Source organism: Bufo bufo, chromosome 8, assembly GCF_905171765.1.
Source record: "Bufo bufo chromosome 8, aBufBuf1.1, whole genome shotgun sequence".
NCBI classification, from domain to species: Eukaryota; Metazoa; Chordata; class Amphibia; order Anura; family Bufonidae; genus Bufo; species Bufo bufo.
Genome location: NC_053396.1, coordinates 110,890,140 through 110,917,449, shown reverse-complemented (window position 1 = coordinate 110,917,449; position 27,310 = coordinate 110,890,140). Strand labels below are relative to the sequence as shown.

General features: G+C 42.2%; 1 protein-coding gene across 1 annotated transcript; it reads left to right on the top strand.

Annotated features, from left to right (window-relative positions):
- Positions 1-3,586: 3,586 nt before the first annotated feature.
- LOC120978082 (C-X-C chemokine receptor type 2-like) lies at positions 3,587-27,094 on the top strand. The gene is made up of 2 exons (XM_040406317.1): positions 3,587-4,301; positions 26,829-27,094. Exons 1-2 carry the CDS (start codon positions 3,587-3,589, stop codon positions 27,092-27,094), a joined length of 981 nt encoding a protein of 326 aa, XP_040262251.1.
- The last annotated feature ends 216 nt before the right edge of the window (positions 27,095-27,310 follow it).

Here is a 27,310-nt window from a genome sequence, read left to right as displayed (position 1 = left end):
GGGTACACTGTATGTGATTCACATTCTTGTCAATAAAGTTGGAGCAACTATCCCACAAGTGCTGGATGATTTTTTTACCTAGGTAAATAGTGATATAAGCTGTCTTTCCACTTAAAAACTGCGACTGATTTATTTGAGACACACTTGGCTGTACCCAGCCAGAGCTATCTGACCCTTTACTGTACCTGGACTACTGAATATTTTTAGCACTTTCTGTATCAATGTTAGACATTTTAATTAATTAAGTAAAAGTTAAGTTTTATATTATTTAGTATAAGGAGGTCCCAGACTACTGTATTCAGAATTAACTGGGACTGTATCTTAGGGCTGAAGGGAGGGATGTTATTTACATGGGACTGTATTTGGAGTGGGGTGAAGTGATGTTATTTACGTAGGACTCAATGGTGAAGGGAGAGAAATAATAGGGACTGAGGAATTATAATTTCTGAGGACACTAAAGGGAGGAATATAACTACAGGGGGCACTGCAGGGGGCATTATAAATACTGGGGACACTTCAGGGTGAGCATTGTAACAGTAGGGGGCAATATAAATACTGAGGGCACTGTAGGAGGGCATTTTAAATACAGGGGACATTCAGCATTTTTATTACTACTGGGGGATCTATAGGAGTGACTTATAGATCTGCCTTATTTCTATTAAGAGCACTAAGGGGGCCTTATTACTACTGAGGGGTCTGAACAGAGCTTTATTTCCACTGGGGGAACAATAGGGGGCCTTATGTCAACTGGGGGCTTTGTGAGGGCATTATTAATACTGGAGGGCTTTTCTACTAAGGGAGGCACTCTTGGGGAGCATTATCACTGTTTGGGGCACTGTTGGGGGCACTGTAGGGGTCTGTAGTACTAAGGAGGGCATTCTAGAAAGGAATTACTATTAGTGGGACTTTGAGGAGCACTACAACTATGGGGGGGACTATCTGTATGGCGCTATTATTTCTTCAGGATAGTATTTGGGGGTATTGGGGAGCACAGCGAGCAGCAGGATGACACTGTTGGAAATTCGAGCTTGGGGGTTGATGATAGAAAAGTGAGGAAGCTAAGATGGCTTTGTGTCACACTCTACAGAGATGAGGTGCGGCTGAAAGAAATTGTCCGGACTGAATGGAGAAGAGGAGACGTCACCTGGGAGGCACTGGATGTGAGAGGTATATGCTGCTGTATAGCAAGTACAGTAAAATGCGGTATGCGGGGGGGAGGGTCAACTTAGAGAATTGGGCCATATTCATTAGGGCTTGGTCCCTGAATCTTTTGAGACGCCCCTGTGTACAGGTATGTAAAATGTTACATATATGAAGAACATATACAGTTACTGTACCTTATGGCGCCTAGGTTCTCTACTTCTGGTCTGTGTACCCAGAGAGGGCACGTGTCATGTCTTTAGGTGGTGTTTAGACTGTGCTCCCCTGCAGCAGCATAGTGAATTATCATAACCTTACGCGTACATTGCAGTTTGTCTGTGGCTAGAAAAAGCATGGATCGCATATCCCCATGCTGTGCATTGATCTATTATTGCTTCTCAGCACAATTCATATCTTCTCAGCATAAATAATATACCAAGCCCTGATCTATATACGGTACATACAAGATGCATTAGTATACATTTTGATCAAAATGCATAGGCTCACTCACCATGCCAAGGTTACCTCTACAAGAGAATACCTACTCTAATTTGGCGCGGCACCACGTGGTGACCACAGAGGTTACAGCACCGCACTAGCAGGCAGTGGGACCCAGCACTCCAACAACACTCCTGCTGCTAGACAAAACTACCCTGGCACTGGGCCCCACCAGCACAGCTCCACAGCAACAATGCAACCGCGCAGCATCACACCATGTGAACAGATGTCAAAAGCTCACCTTACCACCTACTGAAACCTAGTAGGAATTTATTAACCCTTATGCAGTCTCTTGTTAATTAAAAACACCTGGGGCGAATGAGAGGAGTGCTGATGTCATAGGAAAGAGACAGACACTGGGAAAATTAAAAAAAAAAAAGAAAATAACACGGATCGCACATTTCCCTGCTATGCAATCATCTATTATTGCTTCTCAGCACAATTCATATTACTTATCAGCATAAATAATAGTATACCAAGCCCTGATCTACATACTGTTTACAAGGCATTAATATATGTTTTGATCAAAATGCATAGGCCCACTCACCACGCTAAGGTTACCTCTGCAATTGGGCGCCTAATTTGGAGCAGCACCACATGGCGACTACAGAGCCTGCAGCACCGACCAGCAGGCAGTGGGACCCACCAGCACAGCATCACAACAACAAATGCAACCACAATGCAGAGCTTGTGGATGTGTGATCCATGTTTTTTCTCTTTTTGTAATGCTACTTTATATTTTGGGAAGACTTGTGTGCACTTTGCTTTATGCTCTTCTTCGCACTGTAAGGATTCCGTTATCATAAGATTCAGTATAAAATTATAGTAGACATAGGACACACTCATAAAATTACATTACAGAGAATATACGCTACTAGAGAGGCAGAGGACCTCTGTGATCATATCTGTAATTCTGGCTGAGGACCATATTACACATTGAGGTTTAGGACATAAAATGTATTTTATTTTAATTAACTCACTTATATAAAATCACACAACAGATAAATACAGTCTACCTTGGAGCAGATATTATCACACAGGTCAATAACATTTCTTCCTAATTTCCTTCTCTAGTTACCCCTCTCCCTTTCTACAGTATTCCTCAGAACCCGATCCCTCCATTCAACTGTATGCCCCACACACCTTTCACCCTAATGCAGCTCATCTTTACCCATACACCGATACTGGCTGTGTTCTGTCTCATGCAGCTTTATATGTACTGCCCAATTTTTTATAGGGCAGAAGCATTTTTTACCTTGTGTGCTACCCCAATTTCCTCACAGATTGTAAGCTCCTGTGAGCATGGTACTCACTCCTCTTGTTTGAATTCTCCAGTAGTTTGTTACTCTGTAATGCCTTATTTTTGTTTGTATCCTCGTAATTCTACAGTTCTGTAGAATATGTTGGTGCTATATAAAGATGGTGATGATTGCTATTAATATTAATAGTAGTAATAATAATAGTATTGTTATAAAATCTCAAAATCGTAAAGCTCTGACATCACAGTTTTTTTTAATCCTGTGATATAACTGATTATAACAAGCAAAAACACTGCTGCACAGACTTAAACAAGTTTATTCTGGGCAATTATTACTAGTGATATTTCGAGATAATGAAGCTAATGACAGGTGGTATGCACGGATTATGTTGCCAGTTCTTCATAATTAATCCCTTGAGTTCTCTTCATCCTGCCATGTTAACGTATAAAAGTTCTGTATAAGATAGTTCAGTACCATGCATGAGTCAGTTCCAGCAAGAACATTGGTCTTCTAAAATAATTTTTAACAAAAACAAGAGGAAGAATATTTAAAGTCAACTTTTTTTTTTCCAAAAGGACACATTTTTTTATATGATTGTAGCAATGGATTGACTTTCTTGGAAAGATCTAGGAACTTTTGACATGTGTGCAGCCTAACAGCGCAGGACAATACACTAAATATATGAAAACATGCATCAAAACGACACCTTATATTGCAATGTGAGAATTTATTTCCAGTTTTGTGCCTCTGTCAGGAGTGTTCTAATAACGCCCGGACTGACTATAAACTTGCTGATCCTCATATCTGTCTTCATGTGTCTAAACAGCAGGAAGAATTGCATTAAAACCAGCATTGTGGCCTATGTGGTGGGCAGCACAGCTTTCAACATAATCAATTTACTTTCTTGGCCCCTGATGATTGACTGGAGGATTTACGAGAAGTGGCGTTTTAGTTCTACCATCTGTGAGCTAATGGTCTATATCAAGCAAATAGCAAGTACCATTTCTTTCTATTATGTCTCATGTATTTCATTTTCCATCTACATAGCAATAGTATTTGGATATAAAATAGATGAGCACAGATTATTCACATTTTTCCAATTGTTCTTTCCATGTTTTGTGCTTATGAGTGAAGAACTGCTAGAACATCTTCTTGGCTGGAAGGACTCTCATTATGACTTTGTATATGAAACATGCTTCACCATCATTAATGACCAAACCATGAAGATCAGAATGCTTTTTAAGATCCTGCTTGGACTTCCTCTAACTGCATATTTTTACCTTCACATATTACTCACCATCTTCAAGAGCGCCCAGTTAATGAAAAGGAGTCAGGCAACAAACAAAAAGCTGGCTAAAATGTTTTCATCTATCTGTCTTATAACCTTCATTGCCCATATACCTGGTAAGTTTGCTTCTGTGGTTCTCCCACATTGGAAGCATATTATATTTGGAGAATTCACAATAATTAATTATATGCACATTAATATAAGGGTACATTATACTTAACCCCTTAAGGACTCGGCCCAATTTCACCTTCTGGACTTGGCCATTTTTTGCAAATCTGACCAGAGTCACTTTAAGTGCTGATAACTTTAAAACGCTTTGACTTATCCAGGCCATTCTGAGATTGTTTTTTCGTCACATATTCTACTTCATGACACAGTAAACATGAAGTAAAAAAAAATCTTTTTTATTTATAAAAAAAAATACCAAATTTACCAAAAATTTGTAAAAAATTGCAAATTTCCAAGTTTCAATTTCTCTACTTCTATAATACATAGTAATACCTCCAAAAATAGTTATTACTTTACATTCCCCATATGTCTACTTCATGTTTGGATCATTTTGGGAATGATATTATATTTTTAGGGGATGTTACAAGGCTTAGAAGTTTAGAAGCAAATCTTGAAAGTTTTCAGAAATATAAAAAAAAACAATTTTTAGGGACCAGTTCAGGTCTGAAGTCACTTTGCGAGGCTTACATAATAGAAACCACCCAAAAATGACCCCATTCTAGAAACTACACCCCTCAAGGTATTCAAAACTGATTTTACAAGCTTTATTAACCATTTAGGTGTTCCACAAGAATTAATGGAAAATAGAGATACAATTTCAAAATTTAACTTTGGCAGATCTTCCATTTTTATATTTTTTACTTTTACAAAGCAAGGGTTAATAGCCAAACAAAACTCAACATTTATGGCCCTGATTCTGAAGTTTACAGAAACACCCCATATGTGGTCGTAAACTACTGTATGGGCACACGGCAGGGCGCAGAAGGAAAGGAATGCCATGCGGTTTTTGGAAGGCAGATTTTGCTAGACTGTTTTTTTTTTACACCATTTCCCATTTGAAACCCCCCTGATGCACCCCTAGAGTAGAAAATCCATTAAAGTGACCCCATCTAAGAAACTACACCCCTCAAGGTATTCAAATCAGATTTTACAAACGTCGTTAACCCTTTAGGTGTTCCACAAGAATTTATGGAAAATAGAGATACAATTTCAAAATTTCAAATTTTTAGCAGATTTTCCATTTTAATATTTTTTTTAACTTTTACAAAGCAAGGGTTAACAGTAGGGATGAGCGAACTCAAACTGTATAGTTCGGGTTCGTACCAAATTTTGGGGTGTCCGTGACACGGACCCGAACCCGAACATTTCCGTAAAAGTCCGGGTTTGGGTTCGTTGTTCGGCGCTTTCTTGGCGCTTTTTGAAAGGCTGCAAGGCAGCCAATCAACAAGCGTCATACTACTTGCCCCAAGAGGCCTTCACAGCCATGCCTACTATTGGCATGGCTGTGATTGGCCAGTGCAACATGTGACCCAGCCTCTATATAAGCTTGGGTCACGTAGGGCTGCACGTCACTCTGCTGATACAAGCGTAGGGAGAGGTTGCAGCTACGACGTTAGGGCGAGATTAGGCAGATTAACTCCTCCAAAAGACTTCATTCTGTGATCGATCTACAGCTGTGGATCATTGAAGTGCTGATATTCAATTGCTCAGTGTTTTTAGGCTGCCCACAGCGTTTTTCAGTCACTTTTTTCTGGGGTGATCGGCGGCCATTTTGTGGCTTGTGGTGCGCCAGCACAAGCTACCACCAAGTGCATTTAACCATCAATAGTGTGGTTATTTTTTGCTATATACTACATCAGGGTCAAGCTTTCATCAAGTGCATATAACCATCAATAGTGTGGTTATTTTTTGGCCATATACTACATCAGGTGCAGGCTGAGCCTGTGTCACCCAAGTGCATTTAACCATCAATAGTGTGGTTATTTTTTGCTATATACTACAACAGGGTCAAGCTGTCATCAAGTGCATTTAACCATCAATAGTGTGGTTATTTTTTGCTATATCCTACATCAGGTTCAAGCTTTCATCAAGTGCATTTAACCATCAATAGTGTGGTTATTTTTTGGCCATATACTACATCAGGTGCAGGCTGAGCCTGTGTCACCCAGGTGCATTTAACCATCAATAGTGTGGTTATTTTTTGGCCATATACTACATCAGGGGCAAGTTGAGCCTGTCACCCAGCGCCTAGAAAATAGGTCTGACATTTATATTCATCCAAATCAGTACTGTTTTAGCTGGTCAAGTTATTTTTAGTGACCGTAAAAGCACAGTTTTTGTTCTGGGTTGAAAAACAATTCCCAAATTTGCAATTCTCAAAATTAGTAGTTTCTGCTATATCAGGCCTACTTTAAATCTATCCCTAAAAGGGTATATTAGATTCAAGGTGCTGATAGGGTCATTCTGAAAAACTTAACACACACGCTACAGTGCAGATACAAGTCTAATTCTGTGATTAAACGTATACCTGTCACACAGCGCCTAAAAAATAAGCCTCACATTTATATTCAGCTAAATCTGTCATTACTGGTGTGCCTGTATTAGTGTAATACGGTACCTAAATAGATAGCCAGACAGTGTTAGGTGTCTGTAAAAAAAGGCCTGAATTTTAATTCAATACATTGGCACAAATAATATTTTTCTTATTGTGGTGAACGGTAACAATGAGGAAAACATCTAGTAAGGGACGCGGACGTGGACATGGTCGTGGTGGTGTTAGTGGACCCTCTGGTGCTGGGAGAGGACGTGGCCGTTCTGCCACAGCCACACGTCCTAGTGTACCAACTACCTCAGGTCCCAGTAGCCGCCAGAATTTACAGGGATATTTGGTGGGGCCCAATGCCGTTCTAAGGATGGTAAGGCCTGAGCAGGTACAGGCATTAGTCAATTGGGTGGCCGACAGTGCATCCAGCACGTTCACATTATCTCCCACCCAGTCTTCTGCAGAAAGCGCACAGATCGCGCATGAAAACCAAGCCCATCAGTCTGTCACATCACCCCCATGCATATCAGGGAAACTGTCTGAGCCTCAAGTTATGCAGCAGTCTCTTATGCTGTTTGAAGACTCTGCTGCCAGGGTTTCCCAAGGGCATCCACCTAGCCCTTCCCCAGGGGTGGAAGAGATAGAATGCACTAGCGCACAACCACTTATGTTTTCTGATGATGAGGACATGGGAATACCACCTCAGAACGTCTCTGATGATGACGAAACACAGGTGCCAATTGCTGCGTCTTTCTGCAGTGTGCAGACTGAACAGGAGGTCAGGGATCAAGACTGGGTGGAAGACGATGCAGGGGACGATGAGGTCCTAGAACCCACATGGAATGAAGGTCGTGCCACAGACTTTTACAGTTCGGAGGAAGAGGCAGTGGTGAGACCGAGCCAACAGCGTAGCAAGACAAAGAGGGAGCAGTGGGCAAAATCAGAACACCCGCCGCCAAGAGACTCCACCTGCTACTGACAGCTGCCATCTGGGACCGAGCACCCCAAAGGCAGCTTCAAGGAATTCCCTTGCATGGCACTTCTTCAAACAATGTGCTGACAACAAGACCCGAGTGGTTTGCACGCTGTGCCATCAGAGCCTGGAGCGAGGCATTAACGTTCTGAACCTTAGCACAACCTGCATGACCAGGCACCTGCATGCAAAGCATGAACTGCAGTGGAGTAAACACCTTAAAAACAAGGAAATCACTCAGGCTCCCCCTGCTACCTCTGCTACTGCTGCTGCCTCGGCCTCTTCTGCTGCTGCCGCCGACTCGGCCTCTTCCTCCGCCTCTGGAGGGACGTTGGCACTTGCCGCCCAGCAAACATGGGATGTACCACCAACACCACCACCTGCGTCACCAAGCATCTCAACCATGTCACACGGCAGCGTTCAGCTCTCCATCTCACAAATATTTGAGAGAAACCGTAAATTCCCACCTAGCCACCCTCGATCCCTGGCCCTCAATGCCAGCATTTCTAAACTACTGGCCTATGAAATGCTGTCATTTAGGCTGGTAGAGACAGACAGCTTCAAACAGCTCATGTCGCTTGCTGTCCCACAGTATGTTGTTCCCAGCCGGCACTACTTCTCCAAGAGAGCTGTGCCTTCCCTGCACAACCAAGTATCCGATAAAATCAAGTGTGCACTGCGCAACGCCATCTGTGGCAAGGTCCACCTAACCACAGATACGTGGACCAGTAAGCATGGCCAGGGACGCTATATCTCCCTAACTGCACACTGGGTAAATGTAGTGGCGGCTGGGCCCCAGGCGGAGAGCTGTTTGGCGCACGTCCTTCCGCCGCCAAGGATCGCAGGGCAACATTCTTTGCCTCCTGTCTCCTCCTCCTCCTACTCAGCTTCCTTCTCCTCTTCTTCCACCTGCTCATCCAGACAGCCACACACCTTCACCACCAACTTCATCACAGCCCGGGGTAAACGTCAGCAGGCCGTTCTGAAACTCATATGTTTGGGGGACAGGCCCCACACCGCACAGGAGTTGTGGCGGGGTATAGAACAACAGACCGACGAGTGGTTGCTGCCGGTGAGCCTCAAGCCCGGCCTGGTGGTGTGCGATAATGGGCGAAATCTCGTTGCAGCTCTGGGACTAGCCGGTTTGACGCACATCCCTTGCCTGGCGCATGTGCTGAATTTGGTGGTGCAGAAGTTCATTCACAACTACCCCGACATGTCAGAGCTGCTGCATAAAGTGCGGGCCGTCTGTTCGCGCTTCCGGCGTTCACACCCTGCCGCTGTTCGCCTGTCTGCGCTACAGCATAACTTCGGCCTTCCCGCTCACCGCCTCATATGCGACCTGCCCACCAGGTGGAACTCCACCTTGCACATGCTGGACAGACTGTGCGAGCAGCATCAGGCCATAGTGGAGTTTCAGCTGCAGCACGCATGGGTAAGTCGCACTGCGGATCAGCCCCACTTCACCACCAATGACTGGGCCTCCATGCGAGACCTGTGTGCCCTGTTGCGCTGTTTCGAGTACTCCACCAACATGGCCAGTGGCGATGACGCTGTTATCAGCGTTACAATACCACTTCTATGTCTCCTTGAGAAAACACTTAGGGCGATGATGGAAGAGGAGGTGGCCCAGGAGGAGGAGGAGGAAGAGGGGTCATTTTTAGCACTTTCAGGCCAGTCTCTTCGAAGTGACTCAGAGGGAGTTTTTTTGCAAAAGCAGAGGCCAGGTACAAATGTGGCCAGACAGGGCCCACTACTGGAGGACGAGGAGGACGAGGATGAGGAGGAGGTGGAGGAGGATGAGGATGAAGCAGGTTCACAGCGGGCTAACACCCAACGCAGCTCGGGCCCATCACTGGTGCGTGGCTGGGGGGAAACGCAGGACGATGACGATACGCCTCCCACAGAGGACAGCTTGTTCTTACCTCTGGGCAGTCTGGCACACATGAGCGACTACATGCTGCAGTGCCTGCGCAACGACAGCAGAGTTGCCCACATTTTAACGTGTGCGGACTACTGGGTTGCCACCCTGCTGGATCCACGGTACAAAGACAATGTGCCCACCTTACTTCATGCACTGGAGCGTGATAGTAAGATGCGCGAGTACAAGCGCACGTTGGTAGACGCGCTATTGAGAGCATTGCCAAATGTCACAGGGGAACAAGTGGAAGCCCAAGGCGAAGGCAGAGGAGGAGCAAGAGGTCGCCAACGCAGCTGTGTCACGGCCAGCTCCTCTGAGGGCAGGGTTAGCATGGCAGATATGTGGAAAAGTTTTGTCACCACGCCACAGCTAACTGCACCACCACCTGATACGGAACGTGTTAGCAGGAGGCAACATTTCAATAAGATGGTGGAACAGTACCTGTGCACACTCCTCCACGTACTGACTGATGGTTCGGCCCCATTCAACTTCTGGGTCTCCAAATTGTCCACGTGGCCAGAGCTAGCCTTTTATGCCTTGGAGGTGCTGGCCTGCCCGGCGGCCAGCGTTTTGTCTGAACGTGTATTCAGCACGGCAGGGGGCGTCATTACAGACAAACGCAGCCGCCTGTCTACAGCAAATGTGGACAAGCTGACGTTCATAAAAATTAACCAGGCATGGATCCCACAGGACCTGTCCATCCCTTGTGCAGATTACACATTTACTACCTCCCCTTAACAATATATTATTGTACTCGAGGGCACTTCCTCATTCAATCCTATTTTTATTTTCATTTTACCATTATATTGCGGGGCAACCCAAAGTTGAATGAACCTCTCCTCTGTCTGGGTGCCGGGGCCTAAATATGTGAAAGTGGCCTGTTCCAGTGGTGGGTGACGTGAAGCCTGATTCTCTGCTATGACATGAAGACTGATTCTGTGCTGACATGAAGCCAGATTCTCTGTTACGGGACCTCTCTCCTCTGCCTGGGTGCCTGGGCCTAAATATGTGACAGTGGCCTGTTCCAGTGGTGGGTGACGTGAAGCCTGATTCTCTGCTATAACATGAAGACTGATTCTGTGCTGACATGAAGCCAGATTCTCTGTTACGGGACCTCTCTCCTCTGTCTGGGTGCCGGGGGCTAAATATGTGACAGTGGCCTGTTCCAGTGGTGGGTGACGTGAAGCCTGATTCTCTGCTATGACATGAAGACTGATTCTCTGCTGACATGAAGCCAGATTCTCTGTTACAGGACCTCTCTCCTCTGTCTGGGTGCCGGGGCCTAAATATGTGACAGTGGCCTGTTCCAGTGGTGGGTGACGTGAAGCCTGATTCTCTGCTATAACATGAAGACTGATTCTGTGCTGACATGAAGCCAGATTCTCTGTTACGGGACCTCTCTCCTCTGCCTGGGTGCCTGGGCCTAAATATGTGACAGTGGCCTGTTCCAGTGGTGGGTGACGTGAAGCCTGATTCTCTGCTATGACATGAAGACTGATTCTGTGCTGACATGAAGCCAGATTCTCTGTTACGGGACCTTTCTCCTCTGCCTGGGTGTCGGGGCCTAAATATGTGACAGTGACCTGTTCCAGTGGTGGGTGACGTGAAGCCTGATTCTCTGCTATGACATGAAGACTGATTCTCTGCTGACATGAAGCCAGATTCTCTGTTACGGGACCTCTCTCCTCTGTCTGGGTGCCGCGGCCTAAATATGTGACAGTGGCCTGTTCCAGTGGTGGGTGACGTGAAGCCTGATTCTCTGCTATAACATGAAAACTGATTCTGTGCTGACATGAAGCCAGATTCTCTGTTACGGGACCTCCCTCCTCTGCCTGGGTGCCTGGGCCTAAATATGTGACAGTGGCCTGTTCCAGTGGTGGGTGACGTGAAGCCTGATTCTCTGCTATGACATGAAGACTGATTCTGTGCTGACATGAAGCCAGATTCTCTGTTACGGGACCTCTCTCTTCTGCCTGGGTGCCGGGGCCTAAATATGTGACAGTGGCCTGTTCCAGTGGTGGGTGACGTGAAGCCTGATTCTCTGCTATGACATGAAGACTGATTCTGTGCTGACATGAAGCCAGATTCTCTGTTACGGGACCTCTCTCCTCTGCCTGGGTGCCGGGGCCTAAATATGTGACAGTGGCCTGTTCCAGTGGTGGGTGACGTGAAGCCTGATTCTCTGCTATGACATGAAGACTGATTCTGTGCTGACATGAAGCCAGATTCTCTGTTACGGGACCTCTCTCCTCTGCCTGGGTGCCTGGGCCTAAATATGTGACAGTGGCCTGTTCCAGTGGTGGGTGACGTGAAGCCTGATTCTCTGCTATGACATGAAGACTGATTCTCTGCTGACATGAAGCCAGATTCTCTGCTATGGCATGAAGAGACTGATTCTCTGCTGATGTGAAGCCAGATTCTCTGCTATGGGACCTCTGTCCAATTGATATTGGTTAATTTTTATTTTTTTTATTTTTATTTTAATTAATTTCCCTATCCACATTTGTTTGCAGGGGATTTACCTACATGTTGCTGCCTTTTGCAGCCCTCTAGCTCTTTCCTGGGCTGTTTTACAGCCTTTTTAGTGCCGAAAAGTTCGGGTCCCCATTGACTTCAATGGGGTTCTGGACGAAGTTCGGGTCGGGTTCGGATCCCGAACCCGAACATTTACGGGAAGTTCGGCCGAACTTCTTGAACCCGAACATCCAGGTTTTCGCTTAACTCTAGTTAACAGCCAAACAAAACTCAATATTTATGGCCCCGATTCTGTAGTTTACAGAAACACCCCATATGTGGTCGTAAACTACTGTACGGGCACACGGCAGGGCGCAGAAAGAAAGGAATGTCATACGGTTTTTGGAAGGCAGATTTTGCTGTACTGTTTTTTTTTACACCATTTCCCATTTGAAGCCCCCCTGATGCAACCCTAGAGTAGAAAATCCATTAAAGTGACCCCATCTAAGAAACTACACCCCTCAAGGTATTCAAATCAGATTTTACAAATGTCGTTAACCCTTTAGGTGTTCCACAAGAGTTATTGGCAAATGCAGATGAAATTTCAGAATTTCAATTTTTGGGCAAATTTTCCATTTTAATCCATTTTTCCCAGTAACAAAGCAAGGGTTAACAGCCAAACAAAACTCACTATTTATGGCCTTGGTTCTGTAGTTTACAGAAACACCCCATATGTGGTCGTAAATAGCTGTACGGGCACACGGCAGGGCGCAGAAGGAAAGGAATACCATACGGTTTTTGGAAGGCAGATTTTGCTGGACTGTTTTTTTTGACACCATGTCCCATTTGAAGCCCCCCTGATGCACCCCTAGAGTAGAAACTCCAAAAAAGTGGCCGCATTTTAGAAACTACGGGATAGGGTGGCAGTATTGTTGGTACTAGTTTTGGGTACATATGATTTTTGGTTGCTCTATATTACACTTTTTGTGAGGCAAGATAACAAGAAATAGCTGTTTTGGCACCGTTTTTATTTTTTGTTATATACAACATTCATCTGACAGGTTAGATCATGTGATATTTTTATAGACCAGGTTGTCACGGATGCGGTGATACCTAATATGTATACTTTTTATTTATTTATGTAAGTTTTACACAATGATTTCATTTTTGAAGCAAAAAAAATCATGTATTAGTGTTTCCATAGTCTGAGAGCCATAATTTTTTCAGTTTTTGGGCGATTACCTTGGGTAGGGTATGATTTTTGCGGGATGAGATGACGGTTTTCTTGGCACTATTTTGGGGTGTGTGTGACTTTTTTGATCGCTTGCGATTACACTTTTTGTGATGTAAGGTGACAAAAAATTGTTTATTTAGCACAGTTTTTATTTTAAATTTTTTATGGTGTTCATCTGAGGGGTTAGGTCATGTGATATTTTTATAGAGTCGGGCGATACGAACGCGGCGATACCAAATATGTGTCCTTTTTTTTATTTATGTAAGTTTTACACAATAACAGCTTTTTTAAAACAAAAAAAATTATGTTTTAGTGTCTCCATATTCTGAGCCATAGTTTTTTTTATTTTTTGGGCGATTGTCTCAGGTAGGGGCTAATTTTTTGCGGAATGAGGTGACGGTTAGATTGGTACTATTTTGGTGGGCAAACGCCTTTTTGATCGCTTGCTGTTGTACTTTTTGTGATGTAAGGTGACAAAAAAATGGTTTATTTAGCACAGTTTTTATTTTTTATGGTGTTCATCTGAGGGGTTAGTTCATGTGATATGTTTATAGAGCCGGTCGATATGGACGCGGAGATACCTAATATGTATACCTTTTTTTTTCGATTTTTTTACCGATTTTTTTTAACTTTATTTGGGCAAAATGACGTTTTTCTTTATTTTTACTTGAAACTTTTAATTTTTTGGGGGGAAAACTTTATTTTTTCAACTTTTATTTCACTTCATTTTTTTCCCACTTTGGGACTTGAACTTTTGGGGGTCTAATCCTTTACAATGCATTCCAATACTTCTGTATTGGAATGCATTGGCTGTATGAGTAATACTGTGTGTATTACTCATACAGCTTCCGGGGCCTGTGAGATCCCGGGGGTTGAATCTCACAGGCTCTTCACCGGAAGGCAGCGCAGATGCCTCAGGAAGGCTTCACGCTGCCTTCCATGCCATCGGCCCCATGAGGACCCGATGGCACCATCGGCGCACCAGGTAAAAGCCGCAAACCGAAGGTCTGAATTGACCTGCGGTTTGCGGCGATCGCCGACACGGGGGGGTCACGGGACCCCCCCCGCGCATTTAGCCGAGGTGCCTGCTCAATGATTTCAGCAGGCACCTTGTTCCGATCACCGCCCACAGTACAGGTGAATATAAGAAACTTTGTAATATATCTTGTTAAAGAAAAAGGCTTCTATCTTCTTTTATGAAGCTGAAGTCTATGAACAGAGGGTGGGTCGAGGGAGGCTCTTGGATGAGAGACACACAAACTGAAGTTTCTTAGCTCGCCTATATTTAGTAGGATAAGGCTCTACCACTGTTCAAAGTGAAGTAATAAATCGCTTACTAGCTGTCAGCATTTTAGCGGCCATCTCATTCCTCCTCTTTCAGTAGAGTTTTGTCTGTGAGGCTGGTGATGGAGACAGAATGCTAATAGAGAGAAGAGGCTAAGAGAAGGAAAACATGAGAAAGCACCCTGAGAAGCCCAGGAGGAAGCATAAATGTTAAATAAGATATATTACAAAGTTTCTTATATTCAACTGTACTGTTCATTTCTGAAAACTTGTTTATAACTAGATGTATACTTTAACCCTAAAGGATTTGTCTACTTTGGGCACTTGCAAGAAAAGACCACTGACTAGAGAATGTATGTATGTTTGTAGCCTAATAGAAATCAAATCACTTCCTGAAAGGATACTAAAAGAAAATAACAAAGAGTTTATTAAATAACTTATCAAAAACTTGTGAGCAGGACCACCCTAATGTATCAAAGGCAGATAACCTCAATGTCTTATCTAACCTGTATCTATTTGGTCTCTGCTTGCTCCTGATGATACAGAGTATTTTTGTAGAAACGCGTTGAGCAATTAACAGTACAGTCTAGTTAGCGGTAGTAGTTTGCGACTTATTAATGCCTCTCTGACTGTGCTGACCTAGTATAATAGGCAATATTTAGTTCTTGAACCTATTATCAGCTACAGTCTTGTCAAAACTGTCTGTCCAAAGTCTGAGGTTGTTGTTTATAGGAGACAACACTCTCTACAGCCTTGATGGACTACATTCAGTTTTACCTACATCAAGGTATCCTTTGATACATTAGGGTGGTCCTGCCCACAAGTATTCAATAAGTCTAATAAACTCTGTTATTTTCTTTTAGTATCCTTTCAGGCAGTGATTTGTATCCTTGCAAGAAGTTGATTTTGAGGGATTGCTACCTGCATTTAGAGAATCTACTCTGCAGTGATCCTGATAGATGCAGCACTGAGATATTACCTAGAGAGAAAAATGAAGTTTATTAGGTATTTGCACCCTCATACGACACATTTAATATTTTCATTTACCTTAAACATATTTTCCACCCTTACACTTTATAAATAGATAACGTAGTTCATTTGCCTCGATTCAAAATAAAACATAATCCTTTCTATGGAATCAACTGCACAAAACCAAACTACTCTGAGCATAAAGCAGTTTGGCAATGTTCACTGCAAATGAAGTCAGATTAGGCATATGTGCCCTCTTACAACTTTTATGAAATGTTTTCCAGCTTTATATTTATATAATCAGTCAAAGCAGTTTGTGTTAATACAAAATAAAACATAATCCTCTCTGAGTAAACTATTGTATCTCGTACAGCAAACATAGCCAAACAGTTTTCAGAGTAAAAAATGTATTTATTGAACGTGTAGGAAGGCTCTAGAAGATAGCACATTAAAGCCTTCTGAAAATGAACAACCCTATTACGCAAAAAGCCTCCAATTCACATTAAAAGCTCTCTTTTTTACAGATAGTCGGAAAGAGATTTTCTTAATGCATAAATGGGAAAACATTTCTGAATCTCCTCCAATAGTTTATTCAGACACTACACTAGACACTATATTCAGACAACACAGCAACGTTTTGACTGCTTGATGATACAAATTATACAAATTATACAAAATACAGAAATGCTTCAGAAATAGCCATTTTTGGGAGAAATTAAAATCATAATATTTTTACATCAGTACAAAGAAACTGAATAGCGATATCTCTAAAAACAAATATTAAAGAAACAATCCCAAAAAAAAAACGTTTTACTCTCTGGCCTATTAGAAAGGTAGATGCTGTAAATGCTGTAAATTGTGGGGCGGGAAATCTTTTTTACTAGTAACTGGAGTTATCCCCTCTCTTCTGGTCCTCAGCTTTGTCATGTGACTGACACTGACTCTCCAACTGACACAGCGTCTAATGTGTGGACAGGAAGTCTGTTTCTCTATTCACTCCTGTGATAGTCTCAATGTCATTCTCACAGAAATGAGTAGAAAAACTGACTTCCTGTCCACACATAAGACGCTGTGTCAGTTGGAGAGTCATAGTCACATGACAATGCTGAGGATCAGAAAGAAGTGGATAACTCACACCCGCAGGCAAGAATGTTACCTTACAATTTTTCTATATATTGTGCTTCTTTAACCCCTTAATGCATAAACATGTACATGTACGTTATTGGCATTAAGGAATTGTATGGAGGGAGCTCACAATCTGAGTTCGCATCATACATGGTGTTTGCTGGCTGTATAATATAGCAGGTACCCTCCAGCAGTTACCTGAATCAGCAATGAAACCGATCCCGGTTATTTTAACCCCTCAGATGCGACTGTCAATAGAGCCAAAAACACAGGGCTCCAATCGGTTGCTATGACAGCCTGTGGCCTTGTGAAGGCTTAAAAGCTGTGTCCAATGCATGGCTTCTCAGCCAGCCTGGCAGAATCCCATAGACTGCAATAGCATTCTATTGCAGTCTACGGCACAAGCAATCAGAGAATTGCATGTTCCAGTCCTCTAAGGAAAAGAAAAGAATTACAGTGTAAAAGAAAGTTTAAAAAAAGGTATGGGTTGCAGAAAGTGGCAATGCAAACAATATTTTTATTTTTCCAAAGTTTTTTATTTTTTTTAAAAGAAGTAAAACATAATACAAACTATACAAATTTGATATGTCTGTAATCGCACTGACCCCAAAAATAAGGATGTCATGTTATTTATTAAAGAAACAATCCCAAAAAAAAACGTTTTACTCTCTGGCCTATTAGAAAGGTAGATGCTGTAAATTGTGGGGCGGGAAATCTTTTTTACTAGTAACTGGAGTTATCCCCTCTCTTCTGGTCCTCAGCTTTGTCATGTGACTGACACTGACTCTCCAACTGACACAGCGTCTAATGTGTGGACAGGAAGTCTGTTTCTCTATTCACTCCTGTGATAGTCTCAATGTCATTCTCACAGAAATGAGTAGAAAAACTGACTTCCTGTCCACACATAAGACGCTGTGTCAGTTGGAGAGTCATAGTCACATGACAATGCTGAGGATCAGAAAGAAGTGGATAACTCACACCCGCAGGCAAGAATGTTACCTTACAATTTTTCTATATATTGTGCTTCTTTAACCCCTTAATGCATAAACATGTACATGTACGTTATTGGCATTAAGGAATTGTATGGAGGGAGCTCACAATCTGAGTTCGCATCATACATGGTGTTTGCTGGCTGTATAATATAGCAGGTACCCTCCAGCAGTTACCTGAATCAGCAATGAAACCGATCCCGGTTATTTTAACCCCTCAGATGCGACTGTCAATAGAGCCAAAAACACAGGGCTCCAATCGGTTGCTATGACAGCCTGTGGCCTTGTGAAGGCTTAAAAGCTGTGTCCAATGCATGGCTTCTCAGCCAGCCTGGCAGAATCCCATAGACTGCAATAGCATTCTATTGCAGTCTACGGCACAAGCAATCAGAGAATTGCATGTTCCAGTCCTCTAAGGAAAAGAAAAGAATTACAGTGTAAAAGAAAGTTTAAAAAAAGGTATGGGTTGCAGAAAGTGGCAATGCAAACAATATTTTTATTTTTCCAAAGTTTTTTATTTTTTTTAAAAGAAGTAAAACATAATACAAACTATACAAATTTGATATGTCTGTAATCGCACTGACCCCAAAAATAAGGATGTCATGTTATTTTTAGCATACAGTGAATGCAGTAATATCAAAACCCAAAAAAACTTTGGGGAGTTGTGGGGATTTCTTTCAGTTTCACTCCACAAATAATTATTTTCCCCATTTTCCAATACAAGATATGGTAAATTAAATGGTGTCTTTAAAAAATACAACTGGTCCTGCAAAACATAAGCAATCATGTCTATGTAAATGAAAAATTTCAAATGTGGTGGTTTTTGGAAGGTAGAAAGAAAAAAAAAGGAAAACGCAAAGACAAAAATTGGCCTGGTCCTTAAGGGGTTAATGAGTATTACACTCTAAATGTTATGTAAATGAATTAGCGCACAGGGGTCCAGAAGATAGAATGACTACTGTGATGCCCTTAACAAAGAGAACTTGCCACACCATAAATAGCTGGACCCTTTAAGTCCTAAATGACTCTTGATTTGTAGGTTTCTGAATGAACGTGCACAACAATCCATTCATTTCAATAGAGCAATGATCAAGCATGCCAGCACACTTCATTCTAAGCATGTTGCTGCCAGATTCTTAATATATTTCATTTATTTGCTCTGCTTTACCCAGTCATGTTAATGAGATTTGCATTGTATTTCTAATGTACTGTTTTTTCAAGGTTGTTTTTTTGTGGTTACGCGATTCAATGTCCAGAGTTTCAAAGTCAGACTTTCAGAAATAGGCTTAGCCTTGTTCACACCTAATTAAATTTTCTTGGAAAAAGAAAACTGCCCTGGACAAAAGTCATCATTAAACTTCATTAAACTAATACTGCCAAAAGACCATAGTATATTCTCTGAAATTCATTTAAAACTGAAGAAAAACTGAAGAAAAATAACATAAAGGCAATGAGTGTTCAGGCTTCATTGCATATAGATGTCTTAAGGACCAAGTCATTTCTGGACTTCAGGATGGTACAAACGTTTGGTGACTGTGAATACAGAGATAGCGGTCAATCATTGATAGGACCACCTCCATGACTTCAAAGCCCAGAATGAGGAGGAAATTAAATGAATGAAATACAAGTTATACTGAATCTTTTCCCACAAAACTATATATCAATTTTAGTGTTGATCGCGAATATTCTAATCGTTAATTTTTATTACGAATATTGACACTTCGAGAATTCGCAAATATCTAGAATATAGTGCTATATCTTAGTAATCGCAAATATTCTAGATTTTTTTTCATCAGTACCCATGATCCCTCACTGCTTCTTGCTTGTGGGCCAATGAGAAGGCTGCAATATTTTTGACTTTAGGAGTAGTGTCGAATGCAAATTTTCGCATCGCAAATTTTTATCGCAAATTTCCCGATTGCCGATTTTTGCAATCAAGAAAATAATTACGAGATCACAAATTCTCGAATTTGCGAATATATGACGAATATCTGCCCAAATTTTCGCGAAATATCACGAATTCGAATATTGCCCCTGCCGCTCATCTCATCACTGATATCAATCTGTTCAGCTCCTCCTGCTCCATAACATGCTGCCTGCAGACTGGACTGCATTTTCATGGTTACAGGTTTCCTTTACGCTTTGGTACATATGGACAGGTAGTTCTAATAGAAAACCCCTTTGACGTAATGCAAAACAATAAAGAAAATGACCATAATTGTATATCCCAACCCAATATCTAGTTTAAATCATAGGATAAAAGATAAAACTGTTGATTCTGGGGTATTAGTGCCAATGATGCTTTATATCAGATTTAATGATGTGGCTCATACAACAGAAGGTATTCTTGCTACTGTACAAAGCAATTTTACAGTGACACATAAGGAGATTATAACAGCCTCTTTAACCGATTAAAGGGGTTGTCTCATCATGGACAATGGGGTCATATCGCTAGGATATGCCCCCATTGTCTTATAGGTGTGGGTCCGACCACTGTGACCCGCACCTATATAGAGAACGGAGCCCCGCAAAGTGGTGGCTGGAGAACTCCAGTCCGGCCACCACCAAGTCGGCTCCCCATAGAAGTGAATGGGAGCGTATCGCGTATCGCGTATGCGCGGCCCTCGCTCCCATTCATTTCTATGGGGCCAACGGAAATAGCCGATCCAGCGCTCGGCTATTTTTGCCGGCCTCATAGAAAATGAATGGAGGGAGCGGCTGCGCATGCGCAGTGTGCGCTCCTTCACTTGCGGGGCTCCGTTCTCCATATAGACCCGCACCTATAAGACAATGGGGGCATATCCTAGCGATATGTCCCCATTGTCCATGATGAGACAACCCCTTTAATCGGTTAAAGCGGCTGTTATAATCTCCTTATGTGTCACTGTAAGATTGCTTTGTACAGTAGCAAGAATACGTTCTGTTGTATGAGCCACATCATTAAATCTGATATAAAGCATCATTGGCACTAATACCCCAGAATCAACAGTTTTATCTTTTATCCTATGATCTAAACTAGATATTGGGTTGGGATATACAATTATGGTCATTTTCTTTATTGTTTTGCATTACGTCAAAGGGGTTTTCTATTAAAACTACCTGTCCATATGTACCAAAGCGTATGGAGCATATGGATGTCATGTAAAGGGAACCTGTAACCATGAAAATGCAGTCCAGTCTGCAGGCAGCATGTTATGGAGCAGGAGGAGCTGAACAGATTGATATCAGTGATGAGCGGCAGGAGCAATATGCTGGGACTCGCACCTATATTGAAAACGGAGCCCCGCAAGTGAAGGAGCGCACACTGCGCACGCGCAGCCGCCCTCCATTCATTTTCTATGAGGCCGGCGAAAATTGCCGAGCGCTGGCTCGGCTATTTCCGTCAGCCCCATAAAAATGAATAGGAGCGGGGGCCGCGCATACGCGGTACTTTCCCATTCACTTCTATGGGGAGCCGGCTTGGTGGTGGCCGGACCGGAGTCCTCCAGCCACCACCTTGTGGGGCTCCGTTCTCTATATAGGTGCGGGTCACAGTGGTGGGACCCGCACCTATAAGACAATGGGGGCATATCCTAGCGATATTCCCCCATTGTCTATGATGAGACAACCCCTTTAAGGAAAGATGCGCTTTTGATGCAATCCCCAAAAGAGGCTTCAAAGGGTAAACTAATAATGTTTTAAATGATTTACTGTACCAGAGCTGCACCTAACAGCACTTAGCAAATCCCTCCGTTTCCAGGTAGAAGGATAGCACAGAGGTAAATCAATACATAAAGCCGCGGTGGCCTCCTTTATCTATTTATCTACATTGCATTTGCAGATATGTTATTATTGTATTATGTTACTTCAAGTATTTATATACTCATATCCACAAATATGACATAACATTTTAAGGCTATAACAAGCTCATCATTTTTTTTACCTTTCAAATTGTTCATATTTTACAGTAGTCTTGTCATGTGTATATGGGTGTTGTATACTAGTATGCAGACTGTACGATTTCTAGCAACCAGTTAGAAAGTGGCTGCTGTATTGCAGATTCATATTGCCATGTATATGAGCCCTGACAGTCAAGCTCAAAGCAGACATGTCCTTCATATACTAGGGGTAGCCATATTAAAGGCTCAGATAATATGGCGCAGTCTCTCTCCTTCTGCTGCTGTATTATGCCCCCTTGTAGGATCACAATCTCCTGCATCAGGTACAGTATTGACCCTTATATTTCTATTGGTGCTGTATTAAAAATTCATAATACCATGTATGAGCCCTGACAGTCAAGCTCAAAGCTGACCTGTCCTACATATAGTATGGTAGCCATTTTAAATGCTTACCCAAAAATTGTGGAGTATAAGGTCACAAAAAAAGCTATATCAGATGACCCACTTAAAAAAATGATTTTTAGGACAAAATGAGTAGAATGCAATAATTTTGAAAAATTGCCCATAAAGGTGTCCATAGCCTCAGCATCGGTGGACAGTCATTTTCAGATTTCCCTAGAGATATTTAATTGGGTTCCAGTCAGGGCACTGGCTGGGCCACTCAAGGAAATTCACAGAGTTGTCCCTAAATCACTCATATGTTGTCTTGGTTGTGTGCTTAGAGACATTGTCTTGTTGTAAGGTGAACCTTTGTGGCCCAGTCTGAGGTCCAGTGCACTCTGGATCAGATTATTATTACCAAAAAACTCTGTACTTTGCTCAATTCATCTTTCCCTCAGCCCTGATCAGTCTCCCTGTCCTAGATGCTGATAACCACACACCCCTCCTGCTTGATGCTGCCGACACCATGCTTCCCTGTAGGGATGGTATTGGGCAGATGATGAGAAGTGTCAGCTTTCCTCCAGACATGAAGGAGACATTGAGGCCAAAGAGTTCAATGTTGGTTTTATAAGACCAGATAATCTTGTTTCTCACAGTCTGAGAGTACTTTAGGTGTTTTTTTTTTGTTTTTTTTTGCAAACTTCAGCTGGGATTTCATGTGTTTGTTTTTTGTTTGTTTTTTGTTGAGAAGATGCTTCTTTCTGGCCCCTCTGCCATAAAAAACTGATTAGTGGAGGTCTGCATTGATGTTTAACCATCTGGAAGTTTCTCCCATGTGCACACAGGAACTTTGGACCTCAGCCAGAGTGACCATTGGGTAGTTTGTCACCTCTCTTACAAAGGACCTTCTCCCCTAACTACTTAATTTGTTGGGGTTGCCAGCTAAAGATAGAGTCCTGGTTGTTCCAAACTTCATTCATTTAAGAATTATGGAGGCCACTGTGCTCTTGTGAATTTGCAGTGGAGCAGAAATATTTTGTACCCTTCTCCAGATCTGTGCCTCCACACAATCCTGCCTCTGAGCTTTACAGGCACTGATTTCCTCCTCATGGTTTGGTTTTTGCTCTGATATGCATTCTCAGCAGTGAGACCTTATATGGACAGGGGTGTGTCTTTCCAAATCATGTCCAATCAACTCAATTTACCACAGGTGGACTCCAGTCAAGGTGTAGAAACATCTCAAAGATGAGAAGATAAAGGAGCTAAATTTCAAGTGTCATTGCAAATTGACTGACTCTGAATACTTATGTTCCTGCAGAATTTTAGTTTTTCCTTTTTAATAAATTAGCAAAAATTTCTAAAATTCTGTTCTCACTTTGTCATTATGGTGTATTAAGTGCAGAATGATGGAGATAAGCTTGAATTATTTTTGGCAAAAGGCGACAACATAACAAAATGTGAAAAAAAAAAATAATGGTCTGAAAACTTTCCGAATGTATTGTATATGTTCTAATCCCACAAAGTGAATATACAATGTACATACCAAATATATGTATCAGTTATAATGGCATAATTATGATTATGTTTTAAAACATGTCTGATTAATGTCCCTAGTGATTAAATAACATTTCAGTTATTAGATATCAACCTCTTTGGTACCATAGATATAGTGATTAACATATACAAGTTACAAAACATTAAAATCAAATATTAGTCCAGATATAATGCAGGGCACTATACAGGGTGGGCCATTTATATGGATACACCTTAATAAAATGGGAATGGTTGGTGATATTAACTTCCTGTTTGTGGCACATTAGTATATGTGAGGGGGGAAACTTTTCAAGATGGGTGGTGACCATGGCGGCCATTTTGAAGTCGGCCATTTTGAATCCAACTTTTGTTTTTTCAATAGGAAGAGGGTCATGTGACACATCAAACTTATTGGGAATTTCACAAGAAAAACAATGGTGTGCTTGGTTTTAACGTAACTTTATTCTTTCATGAGTTATTTAAAAGTTTGACCACTTATAAAATGTGTTCAATGTGCTGCCCATTGTGTTGGATTGTCAATGCAACCCTCTTCTCCCACTCTTCACACACTGATAGCAACACCGCAGGAGAAATGCTAGCACAGGCTTCCAGTATCCGTAGTTTCAGGTGCTGCACATCTCGTATCTTCACAGCATAGACAATTGCCTTCAGATGACCCCAAAGATAAAAGTCTAAGGGGGTCACTGGATATGCGAAATTGCTATATGATGATGTGTTTCCCTCTTTATGCACTGAAGCTGGCATGTTCCCTAAGTTTTTCCAGCAAGATGGTGCACCACCACATTATGGGTGTCAGGTCCGAGCATTCCTAGATGAACAGTTTCCTGGAAAGTGGATTGGTTGTCGTGGGCCAGTTGAATGGCCCTCAAGGTTTCCCGATCTGACCCCCTTAGACTTTTATCTTTGGGGTCATCTGAAGGCAATTGTCTATGCTGTGAAGATGCGAGATGTGCAGCACCTGAAACTACGGATACTGGAAGCCTGTGCTAGCATTTCTCCTGCGGTGTTGCTATCAGTGTGTGAAGAGTGGGAGAACAGGGTTGCATTGCTAATCCAACACAATGGGCAGCACATTGAACACATTTTATAAGGGGTCAGAAACTTGTAAATAACTCATGAAAGAATAAAGTTACGTTAAAACAAAGCACACCACTGTTTTTCTTGTGAAATTCCCAATAAGTTTGATGTGTCACATGACCCTCTTCCTATTGAAAAAACAAAAGTTGGATTCAAAATGGCCAACTTCAAAATGGCCGCCATGGTCACCACCCATCTTGAAAAGTTTCCCCCCTCACATATACTAATGTGCCACAAACAGGAAGTTAATATCACCAACCATTCCCATTTTATTAAGGTGTATCCATATAAATGGCCCACCCTGTAGAAGACCCTAATAAAAACCACCTCAGTGTACAATAATTAGACCTACACAAGACAAACTGAGACTAAACAGGCTTCAAATCAAAAAATATATACTTTATTAAATACATATCTACCATAGATAAAAAAAAAGAGACATAATACACCAAATATACAGTGCGGACTACTCCTGAGGAGATTGTGTTAAGATACATATATGAGGAAAATAACAGGGATCATGTAGATGCTGTGTCCTAAGGAGGAACCTTAATTGATAGAGTAATACACCAAATTATATGAATGCATGACTATATTGGCCTCAATGTGGTAATGCTAGTAACACACAAATATCACATATCCATAATAGGGAAATGCATACGGTATGTGAGGGGAAACAGCAGAGAACCTATACAAATACAATCCCACAAAGGAACCCTAATTGGATATGTAACTGGCTAAATAATATGAATTTATATATAGAGGAGCATAAACACAAAGTCCCAAACATAGTAACAATGTTAAAGTGCATGTGCAAATACATAACTAATGTTTCCTCATATGAAGTCACACATCAGTATCACATCCCTATAATAGGGAGATTCGCCTCAGGATAGCCGCACACTCCAACGCCAGTTTCGGCGATGCCTTCCTCTGGGGGCGCCAATAGATATAGTGATTATTGCGACACGGATACATTATGGGCAACTGCAGTCCTGTGGGCAATGTAAAAGCCTCTGTTGCCAGTACTGTGAAGCTGATGGATGAATCACTTGTATGTATATATGAGTATTCACCACGCTAAAAAAAAATTAACATCTGGAGAAACAACAAGGAGAAGAATCATTCAGCGGCTCCAGCAATGACAGAAGTGAAGAGACAATGTCCTTTATTACAATGAAATAATTACTGACTGCGCTTAGCATCTTCTGAATGTGCATTATCTTCTCTTCTGCAATCTTGGGAAATTGTAAGAATAAAGATTAATGAGTTACAAAATAATCCCTGTTAAAACATAACTTTTAATAGTAACCAGATAGCACTTAGCACAAGTAAATATAAAGTCACATACCCCATGATGGACCTAGTAACAACTGATAGGGAAATGCGTTGGTATCAGGGGCGCAGCTATAGGGGGTGCAGAGGCTGCAGTCTCTACCGGGCCCAGGAGCCTGAGGGGCCCAAAAGAGCCTTGTGGTGCATAAGAAGACACCAGTATTATAGAAAGTACATGCTGGTCAAGCTACACCTCTGGCTGGAGGGAACGGGATAGGTCAAGAATTTGGCATGAGGAGGGGAGGTACCTTTTCAATTTTTGCCTCTGGCAGCACGAAGGTTATGTGCCTGCCTGCCCCTGGCCACATAGCACTGAGAGAAAGGGGGCCCGAGCTGAATACTTCCACCAGGGCCCATGAGTCTTTAGCTACACCCCTGGTTGGTATCATATATACTGTATTTCTATAGAATCAGTCCAGACACATAGAAGTCTAGTCCATCTTCTGCTGTTTATTCTTTTTGTTCACCTTCTCCTGAATTCAGTGGTGGACTAACATGCTCAGTAGCTTCCCTGCTCTCTTCACTTCTCGTCCGTGCTGGTGTATTGATCTCAGAGAAACAGTTAAAGTGGCCCAGACCCCTTTCATTCATTTGTTCCTGAATTCATCGAAATAAATAGCTATATATCTCTCTACACAGTATGTGTCTCTCTCACTAAGCAGTATGTATCTCTGAGGCTATATGTGAAGGACTATTTTCTATGCAGGGATTAACAAGAGCTAATTGCAACACGTACTGGGAGATGCAGGTACTTGATGAGCTGCTGCCCCACCACAGAAAGGGAAGAAAGTCCTCCTGATAAGCAAATGATTGAATAAAAAGTGTTTGAAATTCATGGGATAACCCCTTTAAGGATAGCAAAACTCCTATAACTAAGCATGATCTACAAGATGACTTTTCTTATTTTTGCTTCTCCAGGAGGAATACTGCCCATCATTGCAGACAAAAACATCTGTTTGGAAACGGCAACTGAGTTTTTATTTGATCTCCCTATCTTCACCAATCCCATCATCCTCTTCTGCATGAACAAGGAGCTTCGAATTCAGTGCAAGAAGCTGATGGGCAGACGCTCGAGGGCCAGTTCCAGCTCACAAAGCACTGATTTGGTTGCCACAGCAGACGACAATCAGGGAATGCCTAGTAGTTCTGAGTCAAAACTGGAATCCGATTCTAGTGCTTACTAAATGTTTCCCATATATACATGCATACGGTAATTAGGTATAATACCTGACAATGGATGCACTAATGCTTTCTTTTTTTCTTCTAGTATACTGTGTGCATGAGAGTGTAATTCACTAGGAACAAAGATTATAGCTGGGAAATGTTGCTTTCAATGTAGGCTGGGCATACAGATTGAAGCCTGTCACTCCGGCATTGTTATGGTAGATCATTGAGATGTA